Source organism: Oncorhynchus tshawytscha, linkage group LG23 (genome assembly GCF_018296145.1).
Source record: "Oncorhynchus tshawytscha isolate Ot180627B linkage group LG23, Otsh_v2.0, whole genome shotgun sequence".
NCBI lineage: Eukaryota > Metazoa > Chordata > Actinopteri > Salmoniformes > Salmonidae > Oncorhynchus > Oncorhynchus tshawytscha.
The window spans coordinates 13,261,028-13,288,959 of NC_056451.1; the positions used below are offsets into that span (position 1 = coordinate 13,261,028).

Sequence of the window (27,932 nt, forward strand, 5' to 3'; positions counted from 1 at the left end):
TAACTCAATTGCCGGAGAGGAAGGAAACTGTTCAGGGATTTCACCATGAGGCCAATGGTGGTGATTTAAAAACAGTTACAGAGTTTAATGGTTGTGATATGAGAAAAATGAGGATGGATCAACAACATTGTAATTACCCCACAATACTAACCTAAATGACAGAGTGCAAAGAAGCATGTACAGAATAAAAATATTCTAAAACACGCATCCTGTTTGCAACAAGGCACTTAAATAATACTGCAAAAAATGTGGCAAAGAAATGTACTTTTTGTCCTGAATACAAAGCGTTATGTTTGGGGCAAATCCAATACAACACATTACTGAGTACCAATCTCCATATTTTCAAGCATTGTGGTGGCTGCATCATGTTATGGGGTTGCTTGTCATCAGCAAGGACTAGGGAGTTTTTTAGGATAAAAAGAAACAGAATACAGCTAAGCACAGGCTAAATCTGATTCAATGTTCTTTCCAACAGACACTGGGAGACAAACTCACCTTTCAGCAGAACAAGAACCTAAAACACAAAGCCAAATCTACACTGGAGTTGTTTACCAAGAACACAGTGAATGTTCTTGAGTGGCCTAGTTACAGTTTTGACTTAAATCTGCTTGAAAATGTATGGCAAGGCATAAACATGGCTTTCTAGCAATGATCAACAACCAACTTGACAGAGCTTGAATAATTTTTTAAAGAATAATGGGCAAATAGTGTACAATTCAGGTGTGTAAAGCTCTTATATACTTAGCCAAATAAGACTCACAGCTGTAATCACTGCCAAAGGCATTTCTAACATGTAGTCTCAGAGGGGAGAATACTTATCAAGATATAGTAGTTTAATTTTTTTGTATTTTGTTAATAAATGTTACAATTTGTCTTCCACTTTGACATTAGAGTGTTTTGTGTTGATCATTGACCAAAAATGACAATGAAATGCATTTTAATCCCACTTTGTAACAACAAAATGTGTAAAAAGTACCCATACAGACATGTACATACACACACGTATGCACATGCCTACCCTTCAGACAGTACCCCACGTCGAGCCCAGCCCTGACTCAGAGCTGTAAACTCCCCTCTCCCATCATCCTAGGTAGCGAATGAGGAAGCCCGACGTGCTAAGACAGGTGTGACATCACAAGTTTCCCTCCCCTTCGACTGCAACACACTCCAAATTACATGTCTGGCTCTGTTTCCCTTTGACACGGAAGAGAGAAGACAGACAAGATTCCATTCGTACTCTTCACACCTTCCTCACCCCCTCTAGGAGACTTTAAATTATGTCTCTAATTACAACACACACACACACACAACCCCAAGGCTTGGCATGGAGAGAAGTTTAGCGGTCTCATTAGTAGCAGAAGGAATTCCAATAGATAAATTAGCTATGGAGAGGAGAGAGCATCGGCAGTAAATGACACGAGAGAAGAAAGAGGGGGAGGGAGGAAGAGAGAGAAGAAAGAGGGGGAGGAAGAGAGAGAAGAAAGAGACAGGAAATACAGTGAGAAAGATGGAGAATATAAAAATACAGTGAGAGAAAGAATGAAGAAGTGTCTTTAAAAATCCCCTTTCACTCCTCAGTGGCATACAGTACAACCATGTAAACTCAGTGTGACTTTATGAACGTCCAGCCGTGTAGCGCATGATGTGACTCGGGAAAACTAAGGCAACTTCTGTTTGTAGGGGGTCCCACTAGGCATGTCAGGGCTCTGTCATTTTCTCTAGGAGGAGGAAGAGGAGAGAGGAGGTGGTAAGGGGCATCTTGCTGCCTCTCTTTTTAAACGGATCAGCCCTCTTTCAGCTTGGCCTTCCACATTTTGGGCGGAACAACTTTCCCCAAACACATAATGGTCCAAAAGAGACAGAGGGCGAAGGAGGAGAGGAAAAGAGATGGAGAACAGAAGGGTACATTTTCTCCTGGTGGGCTCCTTTTTGAGACAAGTTGAATGAGATGACGTCACACTGCAATTGCGTCACTCTTCGCCCCCCCAGTCACGTGGGTTTTCCTGCTCTCTAAAGAGTCCGTTCGGAGTTTGCAACGTTCCTAGTTGCCGGGTGTTACCAAACTTTGCCAGGGCTGTCAGTCGCTAGGCGCGGGTATGACGCTGATGTGGAGGAAGTTATCAGGGTGACTGAGGTGCTCGCTCAGCCACTGCAACGGGGTCTCCAGCAGGGGCTCAATCCCATGGATCACCACCTGGTAGCGCTTGGACTCGTCTGTATAAGGAGAGAGAAAAGGGAGACATGGAGGGAGGGAGGGACGGAGGGAGGGAGGATGAGAGGGAGCTCCAACTTAAAAATCCTTTTGACTTTGTGTCGGACTTCATATATTTCTACAAACAGAAATGCTAGAATTTTCTTAAAAACATCACCACTCATAGATTACAGTGTGGGAGTTTGTGTGTGTGTGCAAGCGATAGTTAAGTGAGCGTGTGTTTAAGTTGTCCCTCTCACCTCAGAATGACCGAAGGCTCTCGGCTAGCGACAGACAGATTAATCAATCACAGTGACCAGGCCTGACCACGGGTCACACAGCAAGACAAATGAGCCTCACTTGGATGGCCCGATGAGGTGTGCACGTGTGTGTTTCTGTGTGTGCGTGAGAGAGAGAGAGAGTGTGTGTGTGTGTGTGTGTGAGAGAGAGTTAGTATGATAATCTGCATGCGCTCTGTGTTTGGATGTATGGCTACGTGCATGAAATGTGTGAAAGATTGCCAGCAGGTAGACGCATCGGAATGGGTGTCCATGTGAGTAAGTCTCAATGGGCATATGTTGTATGTGTGTACATCGATATCTGTAAGTTACTGGTTTACTCAAAGCAACAGTAGCCCCACCCCTTCAGAGACACTGGGCCCCAGGTCACGACCTTTCACCCACTCATATCAGAGCACTGAGGGGAAGGGCGGGGTCAAAACACTAGAGGGGGCCGTAGCCAAGTCATGTAGGAGCTCAGTGTCTATATGACTACACACACATGCACACATACACTGACCGTTTCTCCTTATACGTTACCAAAAGATGCATACTGTTGCATGTACACGTAATATCTGAACGACCGTTACGATCGTTAGAAATATCTGTCTGAGTGAAGAATCCAGGGTTAGTAAGAAGCTCCTCAGGCACACCTACCACCTGCAGACTGGTATATAGTATGGAAATACAGTGCCGTGAAAAAATATTTAAATACTTTCTGATTTTCACTATTTTTGCATATTTTTGATAATGAATGTTATCAGATTTTCAACCAAAACCTAATTAGACAAGAGGAACCTGAGTCTACAAAAGAACACATTTTTTTTTTTTTTTACAAATGTATCTAATAAACAAAGTTATGCAACACCCAATACCCCTGTGTGAAAAAGTCATTGCTCACACAATAACTGGTTGTGCCACTTTTAGCTGCAATGACTGCAACCAAATGCTTCCTGTAGTTGTTGATCAGTCTCTCACGTCGCTGTGTAGGAATTTTGGCCCACTCTTGCATGCAGAACTGCTTAACTCAGCAACATGTGGTTTTTAAAATGTTATTTATTTATTGAACCTTTATTTAACCAGGTAGGCAAGTCCAGAACTTCAAAATAGTTGCTTTTTAGCTATTTTCATGTCGACTTGATCGAGTGTTTGGATCATTGTCTTGCTGTATGACCCAGTTGAGTTTCAGATCAGACGGACGGCCTGACGTTCTCCTGTAGAATTCTCTGATACAGAGCAGAATTCATGGTTCCTTCTATTAAGGCAAGTCGTCCAGGTCCTGAGGCAGCAACGCATCCCCAAACCATCACACTACCACCACCGTTGGTATGAGTTTCTTACTGTGGAATGCAGTGTTTTACCTTTGAATCATATGTCTGTAGAACCTTCTTCCAAGAGTCTTGATGATCATCCAGGTGCTTTTTGGCAGACTTGAGTCAACGTTTTGGATGAGATGACATTATGTCTAGCGAAAATCAAACACTGCATTCCACAGTAAGAACCTCATACTAACGGTCAAGCATGGTGGTGGTAGAGTGATGGTTTGGGGATGCTTTGCTGCCTCAGGACCTGGACGACTTGTCTTAATAGAAGGAACCATGAATTCTGCTCTGTCTCAGAGAATTCTACAGAAGAATGTCTGGCTATTCATCTGTGAGCTGAAACTGAAGCTCAGCTGGATCATACAGCAAGACAATGATGCAAAACACCATCAAGTCTCCATGAAAATAGTTAAAAAGCCAAACAAATTTGAAGTTCTATAATAGCTTAGTCAAATTCCTGACCTAATCCACAAATTTCGCTGAGTTAAAGCAGTTCTGCATGTAAGAGTGGGCCAAAATTCCTCGCCAGCAATGTGAGAGGCCGCCCTACGTACAGCCATACATAGCAATTTATATGTATATTCTATGATCACAGATACGATCGCACACATACGATCAATACACTCACAAGTACTGACATTCATATTGCAATCTCACTTTCTCTGTCTTTCCCTCTCTCATGGGGGCGCTCCCCTGACACTCTCACTATGACAAGGGAAATTCATCCCAAATATACACAGCTTGAATACCTGCACACAGAATGTATGGTCTGGTAGGCCCTCTTATGGTTGTCATATCTTCTTCAGAGGGTGGAGACCAATGTGATTAATTCGTAATTCTCCTCTGAAATGTTGTGAAAGCGCTGTGTCATAGTGGAAGGATTTTGAGTCCTCCAGATAGAATTCTATTGTGTATTTTCCATGGATCCTTCTATACTGTGGCCAGAAGGCATGGTCCCCTAGGTTTTACTGGAACGTGACATAATATTAGGGCTCTTAGGAAGACTGACAGAGATGTTTTCACATCTGAATCACACTATGCTGCTGTGAGCCATTAACATGGCTAACCAGAGACCTATGGGCTCTTGTCACAAGTAGTGCACTATTTAGGGAATAGGGTGGCATTTGGGATGCATGCATGGTTGTTATACATTCCTATAGTGATTAGGGCCAATCAAGTTGTGTTTGATTAATGTTAATGCATTACTATATTAATAAATGCATCCCAAATGGCACCCTATTCCCTAAATAGTATGTACAACTCCATAACAACTTATTTCTAAAGAGGAATATTGACCACCATATTTTGAATAAAAATAAAAGATGACAAATTTGCTCACCCATGAACACACACTGCAGTTAAGTATTGCGGCGACTAACAGTCAAGACATGATGTTTTGTTACTTAAGTATAGCAAAGTCCAATTTAAGAAGGCCGCAAGCCCATTCATCCCTGCAGTGAGGCCAGCCAAGACGAAGCAGTTACACCAGAACTCAACCAACACACTGACCGGCCAATAAGAAATATGTGTGTATGTTAGGGGGAACTGACAGGTATAAATCTATCAATACATCTCTCTAGACCTGAAAAACATGTTTGTCTTATGATGTCTCATAAGAGTAATTTCCTTCAGAAAGTTAAGTAGTTTGTTCTTTCATGAATAAACTCCTCAACTGCATTTCTAAGAAAGAACAGGGAAATGGAGTTTGCAGGTATACAATAAACAGACCATAAGGTATTGACTTGGAGACCTCTGTCTCATTTCTGCCTCCCCCTACTCAACACCTAGCAACACCTCACACACCCACCGTCCCTCATATCAAACCAACCACTGAAACCCAGAACACCCCCGCACTCTGAACAGTGAGACGGCCCGTTTGATGAGAAGAGACTGGATTCGCTATTGATACTGACTGTGGTGTTCTGTGTGGGCGGATTGGCCAATAGTTTCACTCCTTTGTTCTGTGGGCTGTACCATGAATGAGTAAAATCAATAAGAGGGGTGTGTAGGCGACTATTGTTGGCGCGTGGGCTTGTCAGTCGGGGGGGATTTCTGCATTCTCCACTTATTAGAAATATCACCACAAAAACAGTTTTTCTTTATAAAAGAAACATGTCACATCTGTAAAGGACATGACGGGGGAATTCTCGGAAGGCTTTGACCCGCCGAGGCAACTATTTCTGAGGCTTGTGCAATTGAACTTGTCCTGCGTCATACATGGGGAGAAACGTGTTACTGTTCAGACATATCTATCCTGCCTCTAACCCAGTCAAACCATGTCTAATACCTTGGTCAAAACAAAGCGTTCGCAGACGTCAAAGCCGACCAACCGACTGCTAATCAGAATAAGATGCTGACGTCCGATTTTCCTGCGTGGGTGGAAGAACATCGGTCCGGTCCAGTAACAGTACGACTCATCTGAGTATCATGCTACCATATGCTGGGAATCCCCAGTTAATATAACCCCTGGTTACATGTTTCGTTGGGTTAGTTCAGTTTGACAGGTTTCGGGAGTGCTTGAAGGGCCATCAAGGCTTTCAGACAAAACAGAGGGGAATGTTTAAAAAAAAATGTTGGTTTGATGTTTGAAACATCACAAAGTGCTGGGACATCCTTATCCGATAGGTCCTCACAGGGAATCAGGTCCCCAGAATACATCTGTGAACAATGCCACCATTAGGCTGCCTGAGTACCCCCCCAGTCCCTCTAATCCAAACACACCGCTATAATCCCCCGCTATCACAAACCCATCTCCCCAGTGAGGAAGAAAGGGAACACAACAAAGCAGCACTTTCACCTGTATCAAGCCAAGCCACCACCACCCTCAGAGGAGAGGGGAGAAGGAATTAAGAAAAGAGGGAAATGGATAAAAGAGATTATATAAGTACAGGAAGGGTATGAAAAGAAAATATAGCGATTCTTGATAAAGCAAGAGAGAGTGGGAGAGAAGGAGCGAGCAAGAGAAAGACATGAGGGAGGCAGACAGAGAGAGAAAGAGAGAGGCAGGTAGGCAGGCAGGCAGACAGCGAGAGAGAGAAAGAGATGCAGGCAGTCAGGCAGACAGAACAGAAGTAATGGTAGTGGTGCATTGCTCCATGCAGGTTATCTCCTGCAGGTCCTCTGTCTCACAGCTCCATTGTCTGCTTATCTACTTCCTCTGCACAGTCCTCCAGACACTACCTGTTTAGGCTGCCTCTCTCTCTCTCCATCTCTCCCTCTTCTCTACATCTAGCACCGCTCCTCATTCCACTATGCATTTTCTTCCCCTCCCCCTTGCTTTTCACTCTTTCACATGAGGGCAACTATTTTCCCTCCTCGACCCTCTCCTGTGTTTTCTCTCTAAAAGTCCTCTTTTACTGTGTAAATAAAATAGACCTACATGGCTGATGTCTTTTATCCTCTGGCTTCCTGTGAGATGCAGAGCACCCTTTGATAGCACAGTGAGGAAGAAACAGGTCTGCTTTCTCTTGTGGGACTGGGTGTGTTCACTGTGTGTGTGTGTGTGTGTGTGTGTGTGTGTGTGTAAGAGAGGTATATGTAGTATAGGTGTAATTAGTGTAGTGCAATGTCTATGAGTAGGTAAGTACCGTCGCTGGATATGGCCACGGGGTACACCTCCTTCAGCAGATCCCCCAGCGTGTGTGTGTAGCCGTCGGACGAGATGGGGCGAAACAACTTCTGGATGAATGGCCGGTCACTCATCGTCTACACAGAGAGTTGGGAGAGGAATCAGAGCATGACAAATAAATGACATACAGTGCCTTCGGGAAGTATTCACACCCCTTGATTTTTTCCACATTTTGTTGTGTTATAGCCTGAATTTAAAATGGATTAAATTGAGATTGTGTGCCCGTGATCTACATGCAATACCCAACAATGTAAAAGATTAACAACTGTAATGTCTTGAGTCAATAAGTATTCAATAAGTATTCCCTTTGTTATGGCAAGCCTAAATACATTCAGGAGTAAAAATGTGCTTAAAAAGTCACAATAAATTGCATGGACTCACTCTGTGTGCAAAAATAGTGTTTAACATTAATTTTGTAATGATTACCCCATCTCTGTACCCCACACATACAATTGTATGTAAGGTCCCTAGGTTGAGCAGTGAATTCAAGCACAGATTCACTGCATATCCCTTTGAGCCTGATGAAGTTATTAATTTGGATTTGGATGGTGTATCAATACACCCAGTCACCTAACTCAGTTGCCAGAGAGGAAGGAAACCGCTCAGGGATTTCACCATGAGGCTAATTTTAAAACAGTTACAGAGTTTAATGGTCATGACAGGAGAAAACTGAGGATGGATTAACAACATTGTAGTTACTCCACAATACTAACCTAAATGACAAGAGTGAAAAGAAGTTGGGACAGAAAACAAATATTCCAAAACATGCATCCTGTTTACTTAATTTATTACTCAAGTACTTTTATGCAATAGCTTGCAATAGCTTGACAAAGCCACACAATAGCTCCAATGCAAGAACATAAAATGAAGTGCTTATTCTAGGCTACAAGTCATGACTTAATTATTTCTGGCACTGACCCAAGCCCTCGGGAACTGCCCCCCAAATGAATATACAACTAAATAAACCAAAGTCTCTCACAGGCTACTCCAGTGATAAAAGTTAGGTGCAATTGATCATGTCATACATCATGATATCTCTCAATATTGGCCGCCATTAACTGGATATTTGAGTGATAAAGTGAACTATACCTGACAAGTGTAAGTGGTTTCGGTTCATTTTCCCATCCTTTGTGGGCTCTGCCTGTCAATCAACAAAAGGGTGCATTTGCCGATGTACTGTTAGCTGACAATGTTTACTTTGCAATAGAAGCTTAGAACATTTCCTCTCCAACTGCAGCGTAGACCTATCTAGTGAAGCTAACATTATCCCCTTTTTAACATTGTTTTTATCTGTTTAATTATGATTGCTGCTGACAGACATGACAGGCACCGAGGTAATAACATATAATTGGCTAGCTAATTACAGATTACGTCAATATGGCTAGGTAACAAGCTAACTTTCAGTAGAGAAACTAGATGGCTATATTTGCTTGCCATCTATAGTAGTGATGACAGTAGTCTGACTGACAACTTCACCAGCACGAGGACTTGCCGATGACAAGCTCTTTCCAAAAGCCTAATCTCTGATGACGCAAACTAAATGACACGTTGTTTGGTTAGCTAGCTAGTTACACTTCAAATGGATAGGCTACCCTCACGCATCTGAAATTGCATGATCAATTGATGTTTAATGATCATGAAAAGCACGCTGTTACTTGCTGTATAACTCTGATAGAGCTAAATGTGCGCAATTGATTTGCATGGAATAATCTAAAATGTCTAGTTCTGTCTATGCTCTTCTAGAGGTGATGATATTAGAACCAAGAAGTTATAACATTTAACAATCCCTTGAAAATCGCATGCAGTTGTCAATGGTTTTAGGGGGTCTCCTTGCCCCCCAGCAGCCAAATCAAACGCTTGGCACCATTTAGAGACGTTTTATTGATAACGACCAATTGAAGAAAAGAGTCCACCTACAGACACACCTAGTAAAATATTAAAAGTGGTGCTTGCTACCCAGTCTCTGATCTGAGGGCACATGAGAAAGGTGGCGTTCGCTGGATATGGTCCAGAAGATCAGGTGTTTGCACACGGACACCGGCGATCGGGTTGCTATCAGTTCTGGGAAACCAGTTTGTTTATCAGTTCGGGGAAACCAGGGGCCTCTGAGGTGACAAACAGGGTGACAAACGGCGAGTCAGACACACAATAGCAACTAATCATGGGAGCTGTGAAAAGGAAACCGGCAACGGGAGGGTGCGAGTAACGGAGCTGTAACTAACACCGCCGGGCGTGAGGTAGGGAAGGTGGCTCTAAAGGCGCGAAGCTGGCTCTTGGATTCCCAGAAAGAGTGACTCACTGACAGGAAGCGTAGAGTTTGTGTGGGATTATGCCAGGAGCTGGAGTGGAGAGAGTGCGATAAGTGACAGCTACTTCGTTGCATTTTTAAAAACCGCCATGAATAATTGACCTGGGTACCATACAAAGAAGGGGCCATTGATCCTGGATAGAAGAGCGATACTCTTGGACAGAGACACTTTCTTTTCAGTTTGTGTGACACCAGAGCTAGCAGAGTACCACCTGGCGACACCCAAGAGCGATGCGTCATTAACTCTCTGACGATGAGAGGTCAGGGGAAAAGAGACTCGCTCTCTGACTGAAGCGAGCAAAGGAACTCAACCCATTGCCTAATTGCCGGTGTGGGTTCAATCCGACTAATTGACAATAAACTGGTGGCTGAGGTGCACAAAAGTAAATCAATATAATTATAATAATTTTTGGCCCGTGACATGAATGGGCAGAAGCGGAGAGAGGAGTGCCCTTCTCAAATGGAACAGTAATATGCGCCGCTCGGTCATATTGTCAATAAGGCAGCATGATGCATCGTCTAGAAACATATTAACTCAGCAAAAAATGCAATTAAGGTCACAGTTATGAAAACTTAGGACACTAAATAGGTCTTTCTACTGACTCTGAAAACCACCAAAGGAAAGATGCCCAGGGTCCCTGCTCATCTGCGTGAACGTGCCTTAGGCATGCTGCAAGGAGGCATGAGGACTGCAGATGTGGCCAGGGCAATAAATTGCAATGTCCATACTGTGAGACACCTAAGACAGAGATACAGGGAGACAGGACGGACAGCTGATCATCCTCGCAGTGGCAGACCACATGTAACAACACCTGCACAGGATCGGTACAGCCGAACATCACACCTGCGGGACATGTACAGGATGGCAACAACAACTGCACGAGTTACACCAGGAACGCACAATCCCTCCATCAGTGCTCAGACTGTCTGCAATAGGCTGAGAGAGGCTGGACTGAGGGCTTGTAGGCCTGTTGTAAGGCAGGTCCTCACCAGACATCAACAGCAACAACGTCGCCTATGGGCACTAACCCACCGTCGCTGGACCAGACAGAACTGGCAAAAAGTGCTCTTCACTGACGAGTCGCGGTTTTGTCTCACCAGGGGTGATGGTCAGATTCACGTTTATCGTTGAAGGAATGAGCATTACACAGAGGCCTGTACTCTGGAGCGGGATCGATTTGGAGGTGGAGGGTCCTTCATGGTCTGGGGCGGTGTGTCACAGCATCATCGGACTGAGCTTGTTGTCATTGCCAGCATTCTCAACGCTGTGTGTTACAGGGAAGACATCCTCCTCCCTCATGTGGTACCCTTCCTGCAGGCTCATCCTGACATGACCCTCCAGCATGACAACGTCACTGCTCCTTCTGTGCGTGATACTGCTCGTTCTGTGCGTGATTTCCTGCAAGACAGGAATGTCAGTATTCTGCCATGGCCAGTGAAGAGCCCGGATCTCAATCCCATTGAGCACGTCTGGGAGCTGTTGGATCGAAGGGTGAGGGCTAGGGCCATTCCCCCCAGAAATGTCCGGGAACTTGCAGGTGCCTTGGTGGAAGTGGGGTAACATCTCACAGCAAGAAGTGGCAAATCTGGTGCAGTCCATGAGGAGGAGATGCACTGCAATACTTAATGCAGCTGGTGGCCACACCAGATACTGACTGTTACTTTTGATTTTGACCCCACATTTGTTCAGGGACACATTATTCAATTTCTGTTAGTCACATGTCTGTGGAACTTGTTCAGTTTATGTCTCAGTTGTTGAATCTTGTTATGTTCATACAAATATTTACACATGTTAATAAGTTTGCTGAAAATAAATGCAGTTAGTTGACAGCGAGAGGACATTTCTTTTTTTGCAGAGTTTCTCGCTGTTCCATAAAATATATGTTTGAATTTTCAAACTAGATTTAATTGGGAAGGCAATTCCTCCACGTGCTTAATCTAGTCTTGGCTACGTCACTTTTGTTTTGACCCTACTTCACCGTGGGCTTTGAACGGGAGCCAGCCCGGTACAAAATGAATGCTATTAACTTTTCACCTGGTGTAAACTCCTCCCATCCAGCCCAGATAATCAAATCCCCCTCACTGAGTGAGTCAGTTGGAGAGAAAGCTTTACCACTTTTCACCTGGTGTAAACTCCTCCCATCCAGCCCAGATAATCAAATCCCCCTCACTGAGTGAGTCAGTTGGAGAGAAAGCTTTCCCACTTTTCCCACTGAGCCCAAGACCTTCCACTGGTAAATAAAAATTCCAAGGGGATTTTTTTTGAGCTCTCATTTCCCTCAACCACTGAGGCACCATGTAATGTACAGTATACATGTAGGCTACCTCATGTAATTGGATGTCTCCCTCTCCTCCATGGAGGAGCCAATATGTTTAGCTTAAACATTATAATCATAACACCTAGGTCTATAGCTTAACACTATACTCTAGCCTATAATATGCCATGGGTTTGATTCCCTTTCCATTCACTCTATTCCAGCTTGTCCTAATTTCTCCCACAGTAGTCCACACGCACAACAGGGAAAAATAATATTGAAGAATATTTTGTAGGCCTGAGTATTCTGGGTGTTATGTAACATAATAAGTGAGCAAGAAATGTTTGCAACAGTATGCCCAGTGGCTTTCACATCTGTTACCTTAACACCCACAAGCAGGGCTTGTAAACAGATGTGTCACTGTAAAATCATCCCCTAGAGACATTTAAGAAACTATCAACCTAGTTTCCTAGAAGGTGCCTCTCAAAGCCAACATAAAAAAGGTTAGTGGGGCTGCCATTCGGTTGATGAGTAAACATTTAGTCACAGGAGAAAAAGGCATACCTGCCGAGAAACAATGTAACCGGTCTCTAATACAGGCATGCCACTGGGCACAGACATCAGTTCAACGTCTAGTTTTGATTTACATTTGGTTGTCACCGAACGTAATTCAACAAACAAATGAACCATGTCATTCGATTTAGGTTAAAAGTTGGGTAAAGAAAAATACGAAATTACTTTTTGCAAATCCAATCAGTTTTTCACGATCATTCAACGTCATCACATTGATCTTTTGGGTTGAAATTACACGGAAACAACGTTGATTCAACCTTTTTTTGCCCAGTTGGATGATCATTTTCACTTTCCGCAAGATTCAGTGGCTCTGGCACTTTGTAACACAGTGGCGTCACTTTCGGAGCGGGAAACTGGCGGCCGAAAAAGACAGGCGCGATGACACAGAAATCCATCCCCTCGGAATCTCTTCCCTGTTCCATAAGGAACACAGTCTAGGGGAAGTGAGTGCTCTGTTATTTAGAGTCAATGTTGTCATTCATTCTGTCTGCATCAAAAGCAGCACATGTTATTTACACTAAAGACCGCAATTTGCCATCAGAGGGGGGCCTGCAGGTTGAAATATAGTCATCAATCGTGACTTCTGCATCCGGACTCGGATAGCTTTGTCCTCCGTTGGTTCAGTTAAATTTGGAGTACACAACTACATTTCTGTCTAGACCCAAGGAGTCCTGGTGCGTCTGTGGTTTTACAACCACTGTTTTATTATTGTGTTGGACCGTTTTATTATAGGCGAAATAAAAAACGATTTGTTGAAGTGTGAAATTAGTTACATATGTACCTAGTTTTGGGACACAACATTGGGAGTCTGTGTATTGGTTGTCCAACCAATACACAGACTCCCAATGTTGTGTCCCAAAGCAAATTTGTACCAAGCTTTTGTTTAATTTTGCTTGTATTTTTTTTTTTGAAAGCCATATACGCACGTGACAGAATTGGCCACAATATTATAATTGAAGACTAGGCATTACATCGCATTTTCCTGGAAGTTGCAAAAAATATTCATCATCTCATTTTGTGGTAACATTTTGTTTCCTTTACCAACTAAAAGTCAATACAGGCCAAGACGTTTTTATAATGTTTTAGTCAACACATGAATGATATATCTTATTGTTCTGTTTGGTCGTCTTTAATTTTGAATAGATTTATGATTGTAACATTCCAGTAAACACATTGATGAGAGATTTCATGGGCATAAAGGCTGACATCTGTTATAACACAGCAGCAAAGCCCTGACAACCTACTCGGATTCCCCTGGAGAAATGTTCACATCAATCTATACTCATTTGTTTATTCTTGTTGAGAAGAGATGGCCTCAAATACGATGGAATTAGGTAGGCAAAGCTATATACCAGTCGAGCTAATCAGAGGGCTTATTGAAAGCAGTCTTGGGTAAAATCATGCCCATTCCAGGCACGACGTTTCCCCACAGTTTTCCTACACTATGGGATACACACGGCCTAATGTTTTCCAGACCTTCAGGGCGAGACACTGGTGCTTATTCATCATTTTGAGGGAATTTCATCTGAGTCATGGATGCGCGGGATCCCCCTTAGTAAATCACCTGTGCCCGCGTGCATCCCACGGTTTGGGCACGCTTCATTTGAGTTGCCCACATCCAACTATATACTAGTCAAACTAAACGATGGCCAAGCACACGGTCAGAACAAACATTAGGCTAACGCATTTGTAGTTTAATGGGTGATCTCTGGGAAAAGATGAGGATTGTTTGATTTATCTGCTGTTATCAAAGGAGTTTGACAAAATAATTTTTGGAGGGAAAAAGTTATTCACTGAACATCTCCAGGAAATATTTTTGCAACTGAGCACTTCTGTAGGGTTGTTTCTGTCACTGGATCGATCACAATAAATTACAAGCTTACTAACAAATAAAAAGTTGCTCAACAGCAGCCCACTTTAATCATAACCGTAGGACTAGGTGGTATTCATGAAGCACCTTACTAGTCCGTCATACAGCACCATCTACGGGACAGTTCAGGTACTAGACTGCATCATCATAATACCAGGCAGTGGAGTGACAATTCATTGATGATTGTGTTGATAAGTGGTTTGTGCTGCACATTTCAGTTGTAACATCCATATTTCTGTGTACTGTGTATTTTGTTTCATTTTTACTCTGATCGTCATATTCACTTCATGCTTTCTCATATTCCTAAAAGCACTATTGTGTTCTATTTGCTTATCAGATGATAAAAGAGTATTCTTTCATTACTATGCATTGCCGTATATGCGACCTGACGTATTTTTTTGATTGCATTGATTACATCATCTATTAACAGTAATGCCGCACTGCAGGTCACACTGGCTGTGATGTCAACAAGGCATGTATTAGCCCATTTACCAGGTATATCCTGAAGGGGATGTAGCGAAAGCCTCCCTCCTCTGTGGGGTATTCCATCAGCTTACGGTTCATGGCCCAGAACTGGTCAAACTTATCTGAGGAACACAACACAACTACATTTACATACAAACTGTCCCCATCTCCTTTTGTTTTTAAACCAGCTCTACGAGGCTTCTGAAACCCTGGTAACCTTTCCTGGTTTCTAACTCCCCTCCCCTGTATCTCACTTTCACACAATTTTAGCTTTTGAAATATTTCAGATGCGTTTTCTCTTCTGGGTGGAGTTGTAACTGTCTCTTTCTCTCTCTGTTTCTGGTCTGGTTTGGTTATGGAAGCTTCCAAAAGAGTATATTTTGGTAAGTGAGAAGAGAAAAACTTTGCAGCTGAGGCAAAGACACTGTTCAGAGAGCGTGGGTGGCGTGGTTTTGACTGGTTGACTTGGGGGTGTGTAAGTTGCTGAGTAGAGGGGAACATAAGGGTACAGAGTCTAAAAAGTCAATATTTACATGTGTGTGTGTATGTGTGTGGGGCCCTCACCGTTCTGCAGACCCATCCACAGCTGCTTGTGGTCTTTCTTCTGCATGTCGTTGATGACCTGGCTCTTGTGTTTGAGGGCATCCGCCTCCTTGATGCTGGACATGAAGTGGGCCTCGATCACAGAGTTAGAGGGGCAGTGGAGCAGGTCACGCTCTGGGAAATTCTACCTCAGAGAAACCACACAGGCAGGACTGCTTTTTACCACTGTATACCAGGGGTTGGAACCGGTTCAGGGAACAGAACCGAAAACTGGAAAATAACAAACATTTTCAAGGAACAAAAGTGATCCAAACTGTTTCAGGAACAGAACCGTAATTTTAAAATCATGGGAACCGGTTAATAACGTTCTTTTACGTCCCAGGCATTTTTTTCTAGTCCCACAACAAAACACAATAAAGTTCTCACGCTGTCACTCAGAAACGTAGCATAACTAGTGCCTCCAGAGATGCAACCTCTCTTATCGTCGCTCAATGCCTAGGTTTACCTCCACTGTATCCGCACCCTACCATACCAGTCTGTACATGATGCCCTGAATCTATTCTACCACGCCCAGAAATTGGCTCCTTTTATTCTCTGTCCCCAACGCACTAGACGACCAGTTTTGATAGCCTTTAGCCATACCCTGATCCTACCCCTCTCCTCTGTTCATCAGGTGATATAGAGGTTAACCCAGGCCCTGTGTGTCCCCAGGCGCTCTCATGTGTTGACTTCTGTAACTGTAAAAGCCTTGGTTTCATGCATTTTAACATCAGAAGCCTCCTCCCGAAGTTTGTTTTACAACTGCTTTAACACATTCACCCAAATCAAATGTATTTATAAAGCCATTCTTACATCAGCTGATATCTCAAAGTGCTATACAGAAACTCAGCCTAAAACCCCAAACAGCAAGCAATGCAGGTGTAGAAGCACGGTGGATAGGAAAAACTCAGTAGAAAGACCAGAACCTAGGAATAAACCTAGAGAGGAACCAGGCTATGAGGAGTGGCCAGTCCTCTTCTGGCTGTGCCGGATAGAAATTATAACAGAACATGGCCAAGATATTCAAATGTTCATAGATGACCAGCAGGGTCAAATAATAATAATCACAGTGGTTGTCGAGGGTTCAACAGGTCAGTACCTCAGGAGTAAATGTCAGTTGGCTTTTCATAGCCGCCCACCCTGATGTCCTTGCAGTGTCTGAATCCTTGCTGAGGAAGGCCACCAAAAATTCTGAGATTTCCATCCCCAACTACAAAATTTTCCATCAAGATAGAACTGCCAAAGGGGGAGGAGTTGCAATCTACTCAGAGAGTTCCGTCATACTTTCCAGGTCTACGCCCAAACAGTTTGAGCTTCTAATTAAAAAAAATAATCTCTCCAGAAATAGAATCCCCTCAGCTCCCAGCTGTGCCCTGGACACCATATGTGAATTGATTGCCCCCCATCTATCTTCAGACCTAAACTGGGACATGCTTAACACCCCGGCCATCCTACAATCTAAACTAGATGCCCTCAATCTCACACAAATGATCAAGGAACCCATCAGGTACAACCCTAAATCCGTAAACATGGGCACCCTCATAGATATTATCTTAACCAACTTGCCCTCCAAATACACCTCTGCTGTTTTCAATCAGGATCTCAGTGATCACTGCCTCAATGCCTGCATTTGTTATGGCTCGGCAGTCAAACGACCACCCCTTATCACTGTCAAATGCTCCCTAAAACACTTCTGCGAGCAGGCCTGGGTATCCTGGAAGGATATTGAACTCATCCCTTCAGTAGAGGATGCCTGGTTGTTCTTTAAAAGTAACTTCCTCACCATCTTAAATAAGCATGCCCCATTCAAAAAATGTAGAACTAAGAACATATATAGCCTTGGGTTCACTTCAGACCTGACTGTCCTCAACCAGCACAAAAACATAATGTGGCGTACTGCACTAGCATCAAATTATCCCCGCGATATGCAACTTTTCAGGGAAGTCAAGAACCAATACACACAGTCAGTTTGAAAAAGCTAGCCTTTGCTTTCCTAACAGAAATTTGCATCATGTAGCTCTAACTCCAAAACGTTCTGTGACACTGTCCATGAAGAATAAGAGCACCTCCTTCCAGCTGCCCACTGCACTGAGGCTGGGAAACACTGTCATCACCGATAAATCCAAGATAATCGATAATTTCAATAAGCATTTCTCTACGGTTGGCCATGCTTTCTTCCTGGCTACCCCAACCCCAGCGCCGCACCCCCCGCAGCTACTTGCCCAAGCCTCCCCAGCTTCTCCTTCACCCAAATCCAGATAGCAAATGTTCTGAAAGAGCTGCAAAACCTGGACCCGTACAAATCAGCTGGGCTAGACAATCTGGACCCTCTCTAAAATTATCTGCCGCCATTGTTGCAACCCCTATTACTAGTCTGTTCAACCTCTCCTTCGTATCATCCGAGATTCCTAAAGATTGGAAAGCTGCCGCGGTCATCCCCCACTTCAAAGGGGGTGACACTCTAGACCCAAACTGTTACAGACCTATATCCATCCTGCCCTGCCATTCTAAAGTCTTCAAAAGCCAAGTTCAAAAGCTATACCTTCTCCGCTGTGCAATCCGGCTTCCAAGCTGGTCATGGGTGCACCTCAGCCAGGCTCAAGGTACTAAACGATATAATAACCGCCATCGATAAAAGCCAGTACTGTGCAGCCGTCTTCATCGACCTGGCCAAGGCTTTTGACTCTGTCAATCACTGTATTCTTATCGGCAGACTAAACAGCCTTGGTTTCTCAAATGACTGCCTCGCCTGGTTCACCAGCTACTTCTCAGATAGAGTTCAGTGTGTCAAATCAGAGGGGCTGTTGTCTGGACCTCTGGCAGTCAGAGACTGCCCCCTGTGGGGGGACCACAGGGTTCAATTCTCAGGCTGACTCTTTTCTCTGTATATATCAATGATGTCGCTTTTGCGGCGGGTGATTCCTTGATCCACCTCTACTCAGACGACACCATTCTGTATACATCTGGCACTTCTTTGGACACTGTGTTAACAAACCTCCAAAGGAGCTTCAAAGCCATACAACACTCCTTCTGTGGCCTCCAACTGCTCTTAAACGCTATTAAAACTAAATGCATGCTCTTCAACTGACTGCAGCCCGCACCCGCCTGCCCGCACCTGCCTTCCCGACTACTCTGGACGGTTCTGACTTTAAATATGTGCACAACTACAAATACCTAGGTGTCTGGCTAGACTGTAAACTCTCCTTCCAGACTCATTTTAAGCATCTCCAATCCAAAATTAAATCTAGAATTGGCTTCCTACTTCACAACAAAGCATCCTTCACTTACGCTGCCCTCGTAAAACTGACTATCCTACCGATCCTCGACTTCGGCGATGTCATTTACAAAATAACCTCCAACACTCTACTCAGAAAACTGGATGCAGTCCATCACAGTGCATCTGTTTTGTCACCAAAGCCCCGTATACCACCCACCACTGCGACCTGTATGCTCTCGTCGGCTGGCCCTCGCTACAAATTTGTCACCAGACCCACTGGCTCCAGGACATCTATAAGTCTTTGCTAGGTAAAGCTCCGCCTTATCTCAGCTCACTGGTCACCATAATGACACCCAGCCGTAGCACGCACTCCAGCAGGTATATCTCACTGGTCATCCCCAAAGCCAACACCTCCTTTGGCCGCCTTTCCTTCCAGTTCTCTGCTGCCAATGACTGGAACTAATTGCAAAAATCACTGAAGCTGGAGACTCATATCTCTCATAACTTTAAACATCAGCTATTTGAGCAGCTAACCGATCGCTGCAGCTGTACATGGCCCATCTGTAAATAGCCCATCCAACTACCTACCTCATCCCCATATTGTTTTAATTGACCTTTTTGCACACCAGTATTTCTACTTGCACATCATCATCTGCACATCTATCACTTCCGTGTTAATTTGCTCAATTGTAATTACTTCTCTACTATGGACTATTTATTGCCTTACCTCCTTACTCCATTTGCACACACTGTATATAGATTTTTCTATAGTGTTATTGACTGTACTTTTGTTTATCCCATGTGTAACTCTGTCTTGTTGTTTTTTGTCACACTGCTTTGCTTTATCTTGGCCAGGTCGCAGTTGTAAACGGGAATGTGTTCTCAACTGGCCTACCTGGTTACATTTTTTTAAAATAAAAACGTATTCCAGTGTTTACCTGCAAGCTGAAAATCTTTGCCTGTGCGTGTTTAGGCTCCCTGCCCTTCCCCCTGCGAAGCATAGGCTACTGACGTTACAAGCTTGATTCAGAAGATAGGGAGAGATTTTTAATTAGCAAGAGAAAAATGTGTAAACTTTTTCAAAGCTAGTTAAGGATACTATAGGCCTAGTTATCATATTTCATGTAGGATTTATTCACTACAAAAAGGTAAGACGTGTTTTAAATTCCGGTGCCGCTCTGCACACACAAGCTTGTTAGCTAGCTAGCTCAAAGGACATTAAAAAGTTCCTCCATAGAAGCTGTCCTCCTAGGTATAATTCTGTGGACCTAATTCATATAATGCATGTCATAACAAGATGCCCAGCGCGTCAAGCCTCCTCCTCAACAGTCTCTCGCTCTCTCCACACCCTCAAAATGTGTCACATCTTGCACCATAGGCTACACTTGTCTGTCCATCATGCATGTAAACAACAAGCTTGCCGCACTGATTGGTGATGTAATTTAATGAGCTAAATGTTTTTAAAAAACTGTTGATTTCACAGGATAAAAAGGAACGATATAAACCGGTACTTTTTTGGGGTTCGAACCGGTTAAGAATTGTATTTTTATGGTCGGAACAGTGGAACGAAACGGGGGGAAAAGTGGTTCTGTTTGGAGACGAAACGACTGGAAAATAATTTAACTTCCAACCTCTGCTGTATACAGGCCAGCATTTGGAGGATTATACATATAATGATATGTACTGTGTTAACTTGCTCAAAAACAAATTCTGCGTTGTACCTTAAAGTGCACAGTGATACTCCATGGCAGGGCAGTGTTGGAGGCATGTAGGTCGAACAGCAATCCAATTGGATAGTGCCTGCAATGAATAAACACAGCCACACCACATCAGTTGAGGAAACATGTCACCAGGGATTCATTCCGTTCCAACTCTGAATCATAATGAGTTATCCTCTCCTTCACCTTGGGCTGGATCCTAAGTAACCTCTTAATATGTTTTAGAGAAAATACACCTTATTTACCCAAAGGTCTGAGTTACGTGTGTATGTCAATTTGAGATTAGGACTCATGTCCAACCAAATGTAAAAAGCTTGTGTTGGGCTGCCACCTGGTGCCTGAAATGTAAGACTGCAGACAATTGGTATGTAGTCTACTCGTTGATGATGATGATGATAGGAGGTAAGTTGATATGCTCAATTCTGATCTATAAAAGATGTCCTCTACTGCTGTGCTAGGACACTTGTTTCTATGGAGGGGCACAGGGAATTCTAACCATTATATTCACTAGTAGTTGTTAAAAGAAGTCAATAATTTACAACACACAGTCCTCACAGTCCTAATTTAAAGCTCACCCACCATTTGAGTGGCGTTCCTTCGAAATCAAACCACATCTCCTCTACGTCTTCGGCCTTCATGACCTTCAGGAAGTGCTTTTTCACCTTGTCTGTGACCAGAGTCAGGAAGCTCACCCTTGGCAGGAGGAGCTGAGGAGAGAACAGCAGAGGGGGAGAAGATTTGGGGCTCAATCTCAGTTCCTGCAAGAGTCCATGGCTCAAGCCAGCTCAGTAGTCATCATGTGTGACCTGAATTAGCTACACCTATGTCACAAATGCTATGTCCATTGCACATGAGGTTGGTTGCACCTTAATTGGGGAGGACAGGCTTGTGGAATGGTATCAAATACATGGTTTCCATGTGTTTGATGCCATTCTATTTGCTCCTTTCCAGGCATTATTATGAGCTGTCCTCCCCTCAGCAGCCTCCACTGACATTGTCCAACAAAGAGACATTTTTTAAAACTTAGTACTAGTCTGCATGATGTCACACTTACATAGAAGGGTTCGGCCTCTCTCTCTGTGATCTCATCCTGGTAAAGTGTGAAGCAGGTCGGAATCCGACCAAACCAAACATCCCGCAGCACGTCCTTGTCATCTGCCATCCTCCTGTCGCTCCCAGTGGCACATAAATGAAGTATTCTCTAGCTACAAACCACCTGTCATCAACAGATTAAAGTGTCAATCTGGGATTGGTTTTGGGAATTTTAAATGAATGTTATATACCCATTGATATTTTAAGAGTTTAACTGATAACATGAGAGTTTAACTCCTCATGAGTTTAGTTGAACTGTCGTACCCGATCCAAACCCAAAATATGAGTTTGTTTTACTTGGTTGTTTGCAAACAATGTCATTGTAAACAAACCCTGCATAACCTCAAAACACGGCTAAAACTATAAATATCGGTCTATGAGTGGCCCGTTGTTGTTTGAACTCCAGTTTCGCACCAATGACAGTCAGTCTCATATGAGAGAGTACACCAGAATGGTAACGTTCGAAAGCTCTCTACAGAACGTGTCAATCAAGCGCTCTTTTGAACCAGTCAATCACAGCTCTGCAAAGATCTTACCACAGTTTGTGAACACAACTTCAACTAGCCAGCGTTAGGCTAGTGGAGAAATACAAAGTGCTAGTTCGCTAAAGTGTTAGCTAGATACTGTAACTAACTAGCCACGACTTCACTGGTGGTGAGGAATAAGATTACATTTAACATAGTTAACTAAGCAACGGTCTATTGGTTACTTCGCAACGATTTACATGTACATTATTATGTATTGACTTGCTAGCTAGCCAACTAGCTAGATAGCTGCGTACGCTACCTAGCTTCACTGGCAGAAATAGTAGCGTGGGCACATTTGAAAGTTTGCCCTAAACAAGTGGTAGGACTAAGAGCATATCATTTCTAAAAGTTTTGAGACAAATGATAAACAACATCTTACTTTTCTAGAGCGTTTGTAACCAGCTGCGATGAAGGAAGAGGGCCGTGGTGGTGTTGTCATTCGCCTGTCAAGGAAAAAAAGCAAGAAAATCCCCCTTTTCGCTGACGAGGTGTAACCTGCATTATAGAGTGACCTCCAGCGTTCATTGTAGTGTATTGCAATAATCATGTCGAGATGGTTGTATTCAGTGCAAAGAGGACCTATAAAGTTGTTGGTTAGTGACGCTCATTATTATTCGCTAAGTAATCGATAAGTCATTTTGTAGTTATGTGTAGTTTCATTTACAGCTTGGAAACAGCAGAAGTTTTCTTTAGGGACAACAAATATGGCCCCTTTCACGGTCCGTAGAAGTTTTGCAATTATGCAATAATTGTGCGCCGTCGCCTGTCCTACGTCGTTACAAGGATCCAAATCCATTTGTTGTGCTCGCTGAATCAAGAATGGATAGGAAAGTTGAAGTGGATAACCTCGAAACGCGTCTTGAGACGCTGGAAAGTCGTATATACGGTGAAAGAAGGAACAAGGGAGGGAAACCCATGAAGGTTTGACAATAATATTATATTTTAGAAATGCAGAATAGCGATTCAACTGGCTGCTTTGGCTAGCTAGCGAACGCCCCTTTTGCACACTGATTTAATACAATCAATGCTTAGACGTCAATATTATGGCGCATGTGTGACGAACAGCTATACCAGGGTATTCCAACCAAGTTAGCTACAATCCAACATTTTAATGTCGAACGGATATTTAGATAGCTAAGTAACTCAATGCCAGTACAGCTATAAACACGGTTTATTTTCAAATGTAGCTTTTTAGTTTATCATCATATAATGCACTCTGTTCCCTAGTGCGCGGATTCCCTCTCCAGAGTTCAGGCCGCCCTTGCAAACACTGCAAATAAGAGGGAACGAGTGAAGATTCTACACAAAAAGAGTGAGTGACGACACATAACTGTGTGACTTGGATGGGACACATTATTACCAGGACAATCACAAAGCAGGGTCAATTGCGATTATATTTCCCACATAGTCACTAGTATATATTCTACAACCTTTTGTTCTCTGTACAGTTGAGGACCTGCTGAAGTATCTGGACCCTCAGTTCACTGACCACATCACTGTTCCTGATGCCATGAAGCTGGAATTCATCCTTGCTGGTAAGAGTTTTTCATTTAAATATGTGAGTAAATGTTGGCGAATTTGGTCCTGTGTCATGGTGATTGAGTAAGCCTCTGGCGTATGGGTATGCCCTCTTTCGGTGAAATTCTCCGTTTCGAATCCAAAATAGGTGACCTACGTGATTCGTATAGATCAGATGAGAAACGTTTGTGTGTGTGTGTGTGTGTGTGGGTGTTGTGTATCACTACTGTCTGTAAGCGATCGAAGTGATGCGCGTTTGGAGCAATACTGTCTGTTTACATAACAGAATGCAGCGCAGCACGCGACTGAAGAAAGAAGAGACAACCAATTTACTAGTTACAGCATCAGTGCGCGCTCTGGAAAGGCAGCTTGTCAGTTACAGCAGCGCGTCCCCTGAACGATAACGAAGAGGTAAGTGAGAAGCCTGATCACGGAGACGGGGGTGATGAAGCGTACTTCATGATCTGTAAACGAAAAACAACTGGCATTTGGAAAGTGTGAGATGAGGGAGAAAGTGTGGTGGAACAAGTATTAGCATTAAGTATCTTGCTCGCTGGATCGAAATTCTCCGTTATTAGCTAGCCAGAGAAATGTTGAGCAACATTGGCCAACTCATCTGATCAAATAATTGAGTTTATGGTGTGAAAATATCTTGCTCATAAAGTCAGACAGCTAACGTTAGCTAGGTAACGTTACAACATCAGATGAGCTAACATTAGTAACCTAACCAATTCGCTATAGTATTAACTGGTATACGATTCCTTGCCGTTACTCAAGTTATAACGCGTGAGTTGCTTACTGGACCCTGGCAATCTGTGAAATGTTGACTAGCTAACGAACTAACCACTATCTGTTAGCTAATGTTTTCCCCCCACAGTATGTGGTTAATTTTCAGAATGAGAGAATTAGGTGAAAAATGAGGCGTTGCTTGTTAAACAAGTGGATTCAGAGATCAAGTGTAGCTGGGCCTGACTTCAACTGGATGCCACTATAGAGGTGAAAGGAACACCACACACGTTCCCTCTTTCTCACTTTTGCTGGCACATTGTATTGTAGAACAGATGTCCACAGGCAGAATGTGTACAATGTAATAATAGTTTTTGTTGTGTTGAACTTGACACTAGTGTGTGTGTGTGTGTGTGTGTGTGTGTGGATTATAAAAAACATTACTCGGGGAATGTTATTTTTGCATACAGCCTTGTGCACTTGTTCTATAATGGCCACTATAATAGAGCAAAAATAAAATGCATGTTTGTTTCATTCTATTTCTGCTTTAAGATGTTTTTTTATAAAGGCTGTCATGGCTAACTGCAATGTTAGTGTATTGTTTTTTTTTCTCAAGACTTGTCATTTGCAGTAAAGTCTAGGCAACAAATAACATTGGATTAGGTTCACATTAACCACTTTTTTAAAATTATACACACAGACTGATCATGTAGATCATTCTTAGTTTTTTTTTAGTTAGTTAAAACATGCATTTCCCCCTAGCAGGGATTTTTTTTTGTGCATGTTTCAGTGAAAAAAATCGATTTAAAAAGTCACCTTTTTGGGCCTTCCAGTTTGCATCCCTGGTATGTGCCTCCAGTCTCAAACTCATGCACTTGTTTCTCCCCACAGAGGAGGACTTCCTGCTTTCCCAGGCCACCCTTCTGGAGCAGGTCAGCAACCTCCAGCCTCTATTGGACAGCAATTACATCAGAGGTCAGTGAGTGGGGAATTTAAGTACCATTACAATGTGGTCTGTGAAGTATTGATGGGATGATGGGTTAAATAGGTTTTTTTTTTAATGTTGAACGCAACTTATTGTAAAGTTCTCATTCATAGATGTGCCAGAGCATGCCACCAAGCTACAGCGTTTGTCTCAGATTCACATCAAAGAGCAGGTATGAACCCTCCCCCTCTCTCTTTTACTTATTCACACCCCTCTTCTTGATTGTCTTTTCTCACAAGACACGCTAGATTGACTTCTGTGAATTACAGTAGTAACACTGCTCTTGTCATTTTCCCAAAGGACCAAACTGAAGCCCAGTCCCTAGAGGTTAAGAAACTGTTTGAGGAGTACAACAAAATGGTACCTTTCCTTCCTTATAATAGCAAATAATGGAATTATTGAAGTGAATAAATAACACTGATCAAGACAGAGGGAAATGTATGAGGTTAGCTAGTGAAACTGTGTCGAGTACATTGGCTATCGTGTCTCCCGACCTCCTCGGTCAGATGAATGAACGTGAGTGGTTGTAGATTGTTTTCTGTCAAGTCATGTTGAACTCTGAGAAATGTCTAGTCTGTGCTAATGGAATGAACTGCCTGGCCCACCAGTTCTTTGAACCTTGACCTCTTTGGCAGATGTTCCTGCTATCCAAGCAGTTCACCCAGTGGGATGAGAGCCTGCGGAAAGTGGAGGAGGCAAAGGGCATCCGTCAAGTGGAGTAGCGACCATGTCCAGTGATGACTGTTATGACAGTGTCACGGCATGATGTCATCTGTGTGTCAAGGGTCCTATATGCAGCTTAATGTAACTTGCTGGATATTATTTATTTACAGCTACATCAAGAGACATTTGCATAGTTTATTTTTTATCCTTGTTCATTTATTCAACATACAATGTACCCATGCATTCCAATTGTGCAACACTGCTCCAGGCAGTCACAAGACACTGCTTTTTTTCTGGGTCGGTTGATGGTAGAAGAGTGTAGAAGAATTTGCACTAACTTTCTTCTTCCACAAAGTCCTGGTTTTAAATAGTTTTATCAGACAGCATGACCACAAATGTAAAGTAATTGCAATAAAATCCATACTATTCAAACTGAACTGTTTGGTTACTTCTGTTTGCAATACTTGTTTCAATATATTGTTATAAAACAACTAAAGTCGAAACTTCAAATGTGTGCTTGAATTGTTTCTGTTCGCATTTAATTACAGCTATTTCAATAGCCATATCTATGACTAAGAGAAGACGTTTTACAATCGGAGAGCTAAAAGAAATTGAACTGTATTTTAAGACGGTTAAATGCTCTTACTAACAAAAAAGCTGTTAGAATTGTAAGTATATGCATGTCCCTTAAGGTCCTTGTGTAATTGTAATGTGATATTGTACCCCCTAGCGCGATTGTCTATTGTCTGTAATATATGTATGCCTGTGTTCCCTCATGTGCTTTATATTGTTTTATTAATTTAAAAAAAGCTACAATCGATCGGTTGTAAAAAAAAAACGTATTTTTAGTCACAAGGTAGGTTTCCATCAAATCTGCATAAAATAAGCATTTTCCCACCAGAGATGTTTTCATTACACGGATTTATTGCAGATAAAGCCTGTGTGCGTGATGTCGTGGTGGACATAACGTTTATTGTAAAATGTCGATGTCCGAATGAAAAAATACAAGGTAAATGCGTTTCAATTCTATTAATGGTTTTGTCAAAACTTGCGTTATATAGCAAATGTGCACACTGGGCTTGGCACGTGCGCTTTAGCCAGCTGCTCAACAGTTCCGGGTAGGCTACCGACATGAGATTATTATGGCTAAGAGTGATATTTTTATTTGTCAAACGGCAGCCACATCGATCATTATATCACCAGAATAAGACCCTCAATATGCATTGGATAGGAGCATCAAGCTAATCACGTGTACTTTCACCACCCTGTGAAATTAATCATTTACTTCATCTGTAGCCTTAGAAACTGCATGGTTTCCGAGTCGTAGTGGGACCACACAACATATCATCGCGTGACTCCAAGTTTACTTCGATGTTATCATTATGTTAGTATATCAATATTTGCGCATAAAGAGATTTCCACCCCAATTTCTCACGTAATTCATTTTTAAACACAAAGTACCACAAATTCGGCATTTATTCAATTGTACCGGCATATCCTATTTCCATCAGCCCGGTCGTGACTTTTTTAATGAGGCAGTTCATTTATCCACATATAATGGTTGGATTGAAACCTGGTTATAGATATGGCTAGTATTTAAACCGTTTCCAAATTATGGTAACGTATCAAATATTTTGACACCCCTTGCCTCTTCAAATCAAGAGCTTGCTATCGTTACAGGAAGAATATCTATTGCATACTCAACTCGCCCTCTTTCCTCGCCTCCTCAAACCCCATTGGATGAGGACAAACCAGTGGTCCTTCCCCTTTGTCTTCCAATGGGGTTTGAGAAGAGAGAGGACGCGAGGAGGATACAACTGAGATTATCCTGCTGTCTAGCACGCGCTCGGTAATGTGGTCAATTTGGCAGCAGATGGGGGCAATTATTATTGTAATTATTAGTCTTTATTGTGTAAAATGTGCATAATTGGTTATGGAGGTACAATATTCAGATATCTGCAGACAATATCTGAAATGCAGACTAAAATATTGCGAAATACAGGCAGACACGCAC

The 27,932-nt window shown here is 42.8% G+C and overlaps 2 protein-coding genes across 3 annotated transcripts; one reads left to right on the plus strand and one right to left on the minus strand.

Moving 5' to 3' along the window:
- Positions 1-68: 68 nt before the first annotated feature.
- On the minus strand, positions 69-25,203 carry LOC112222912 (autophagy protein 5). 2 transcript variants are annotated; one of them, XM_024385777.2, is made up of 9 exons: positions 25,087-25,203; positions 22,406-22,469; positions 21,462-21,623; positions 20,987-21,114; positions 20,411-20,489; positions 15,455-15,617; positions 14,918-15,012; positions 7,379-7,496; positions 677-2,214 (listed from the first exon to the last, which is right to left on the minus strand). In XM_024385777.2, the coding sequence occupies exons 3-9, from the start codon at positions 21,567-21,569 to the stop codon at positions 2,078-2,080; spliced, it is 828 nt and encodes a 275-aa protein (XP_024241545.1). In that variant the 5' UTR covers positions 21,570-21,623; positions 22,406-22,469; positions 25,087-25,203; the 3' UTR covers positions 677-2,077. The 2 variants fall into 2 exon arrangements, with proteins under 2 accessions (XP_042160566.1, XP_024241545.1); XM_042304632.1 differs by lacking the exon at positions 25,087-25,203 and having other exon boundaries at positions 69-2,214; positions 22,406-22,662.
- Positions 22,780-26,355, plus strand: LOC112222918 (dynactin subunit 3). Its single transcript, XM_024385783.2, has 7 exons — positions 22,780-22,947; positions 23,254-23,338; positions 23,475-23,561; positions 25,162-25,245; positions 25,369-25,427; positions 25,556-25,615; positions 25,891-26,355. The coding sequence occupies exons 1-7, from the start codon at positions 22,846-22,848 to the stop codon at positions 25,975-25,977; spliced, it is 564 nt and encodes a 187-aa protein (XP_024241551.1). The 5' UTR covers positions 22,780-22,845; the 3' UTR covers positions 25,978-26,355.
- The last annotated feature ends 1,577 nt before the right edge of the window (positions 26,356-27,932 follow it).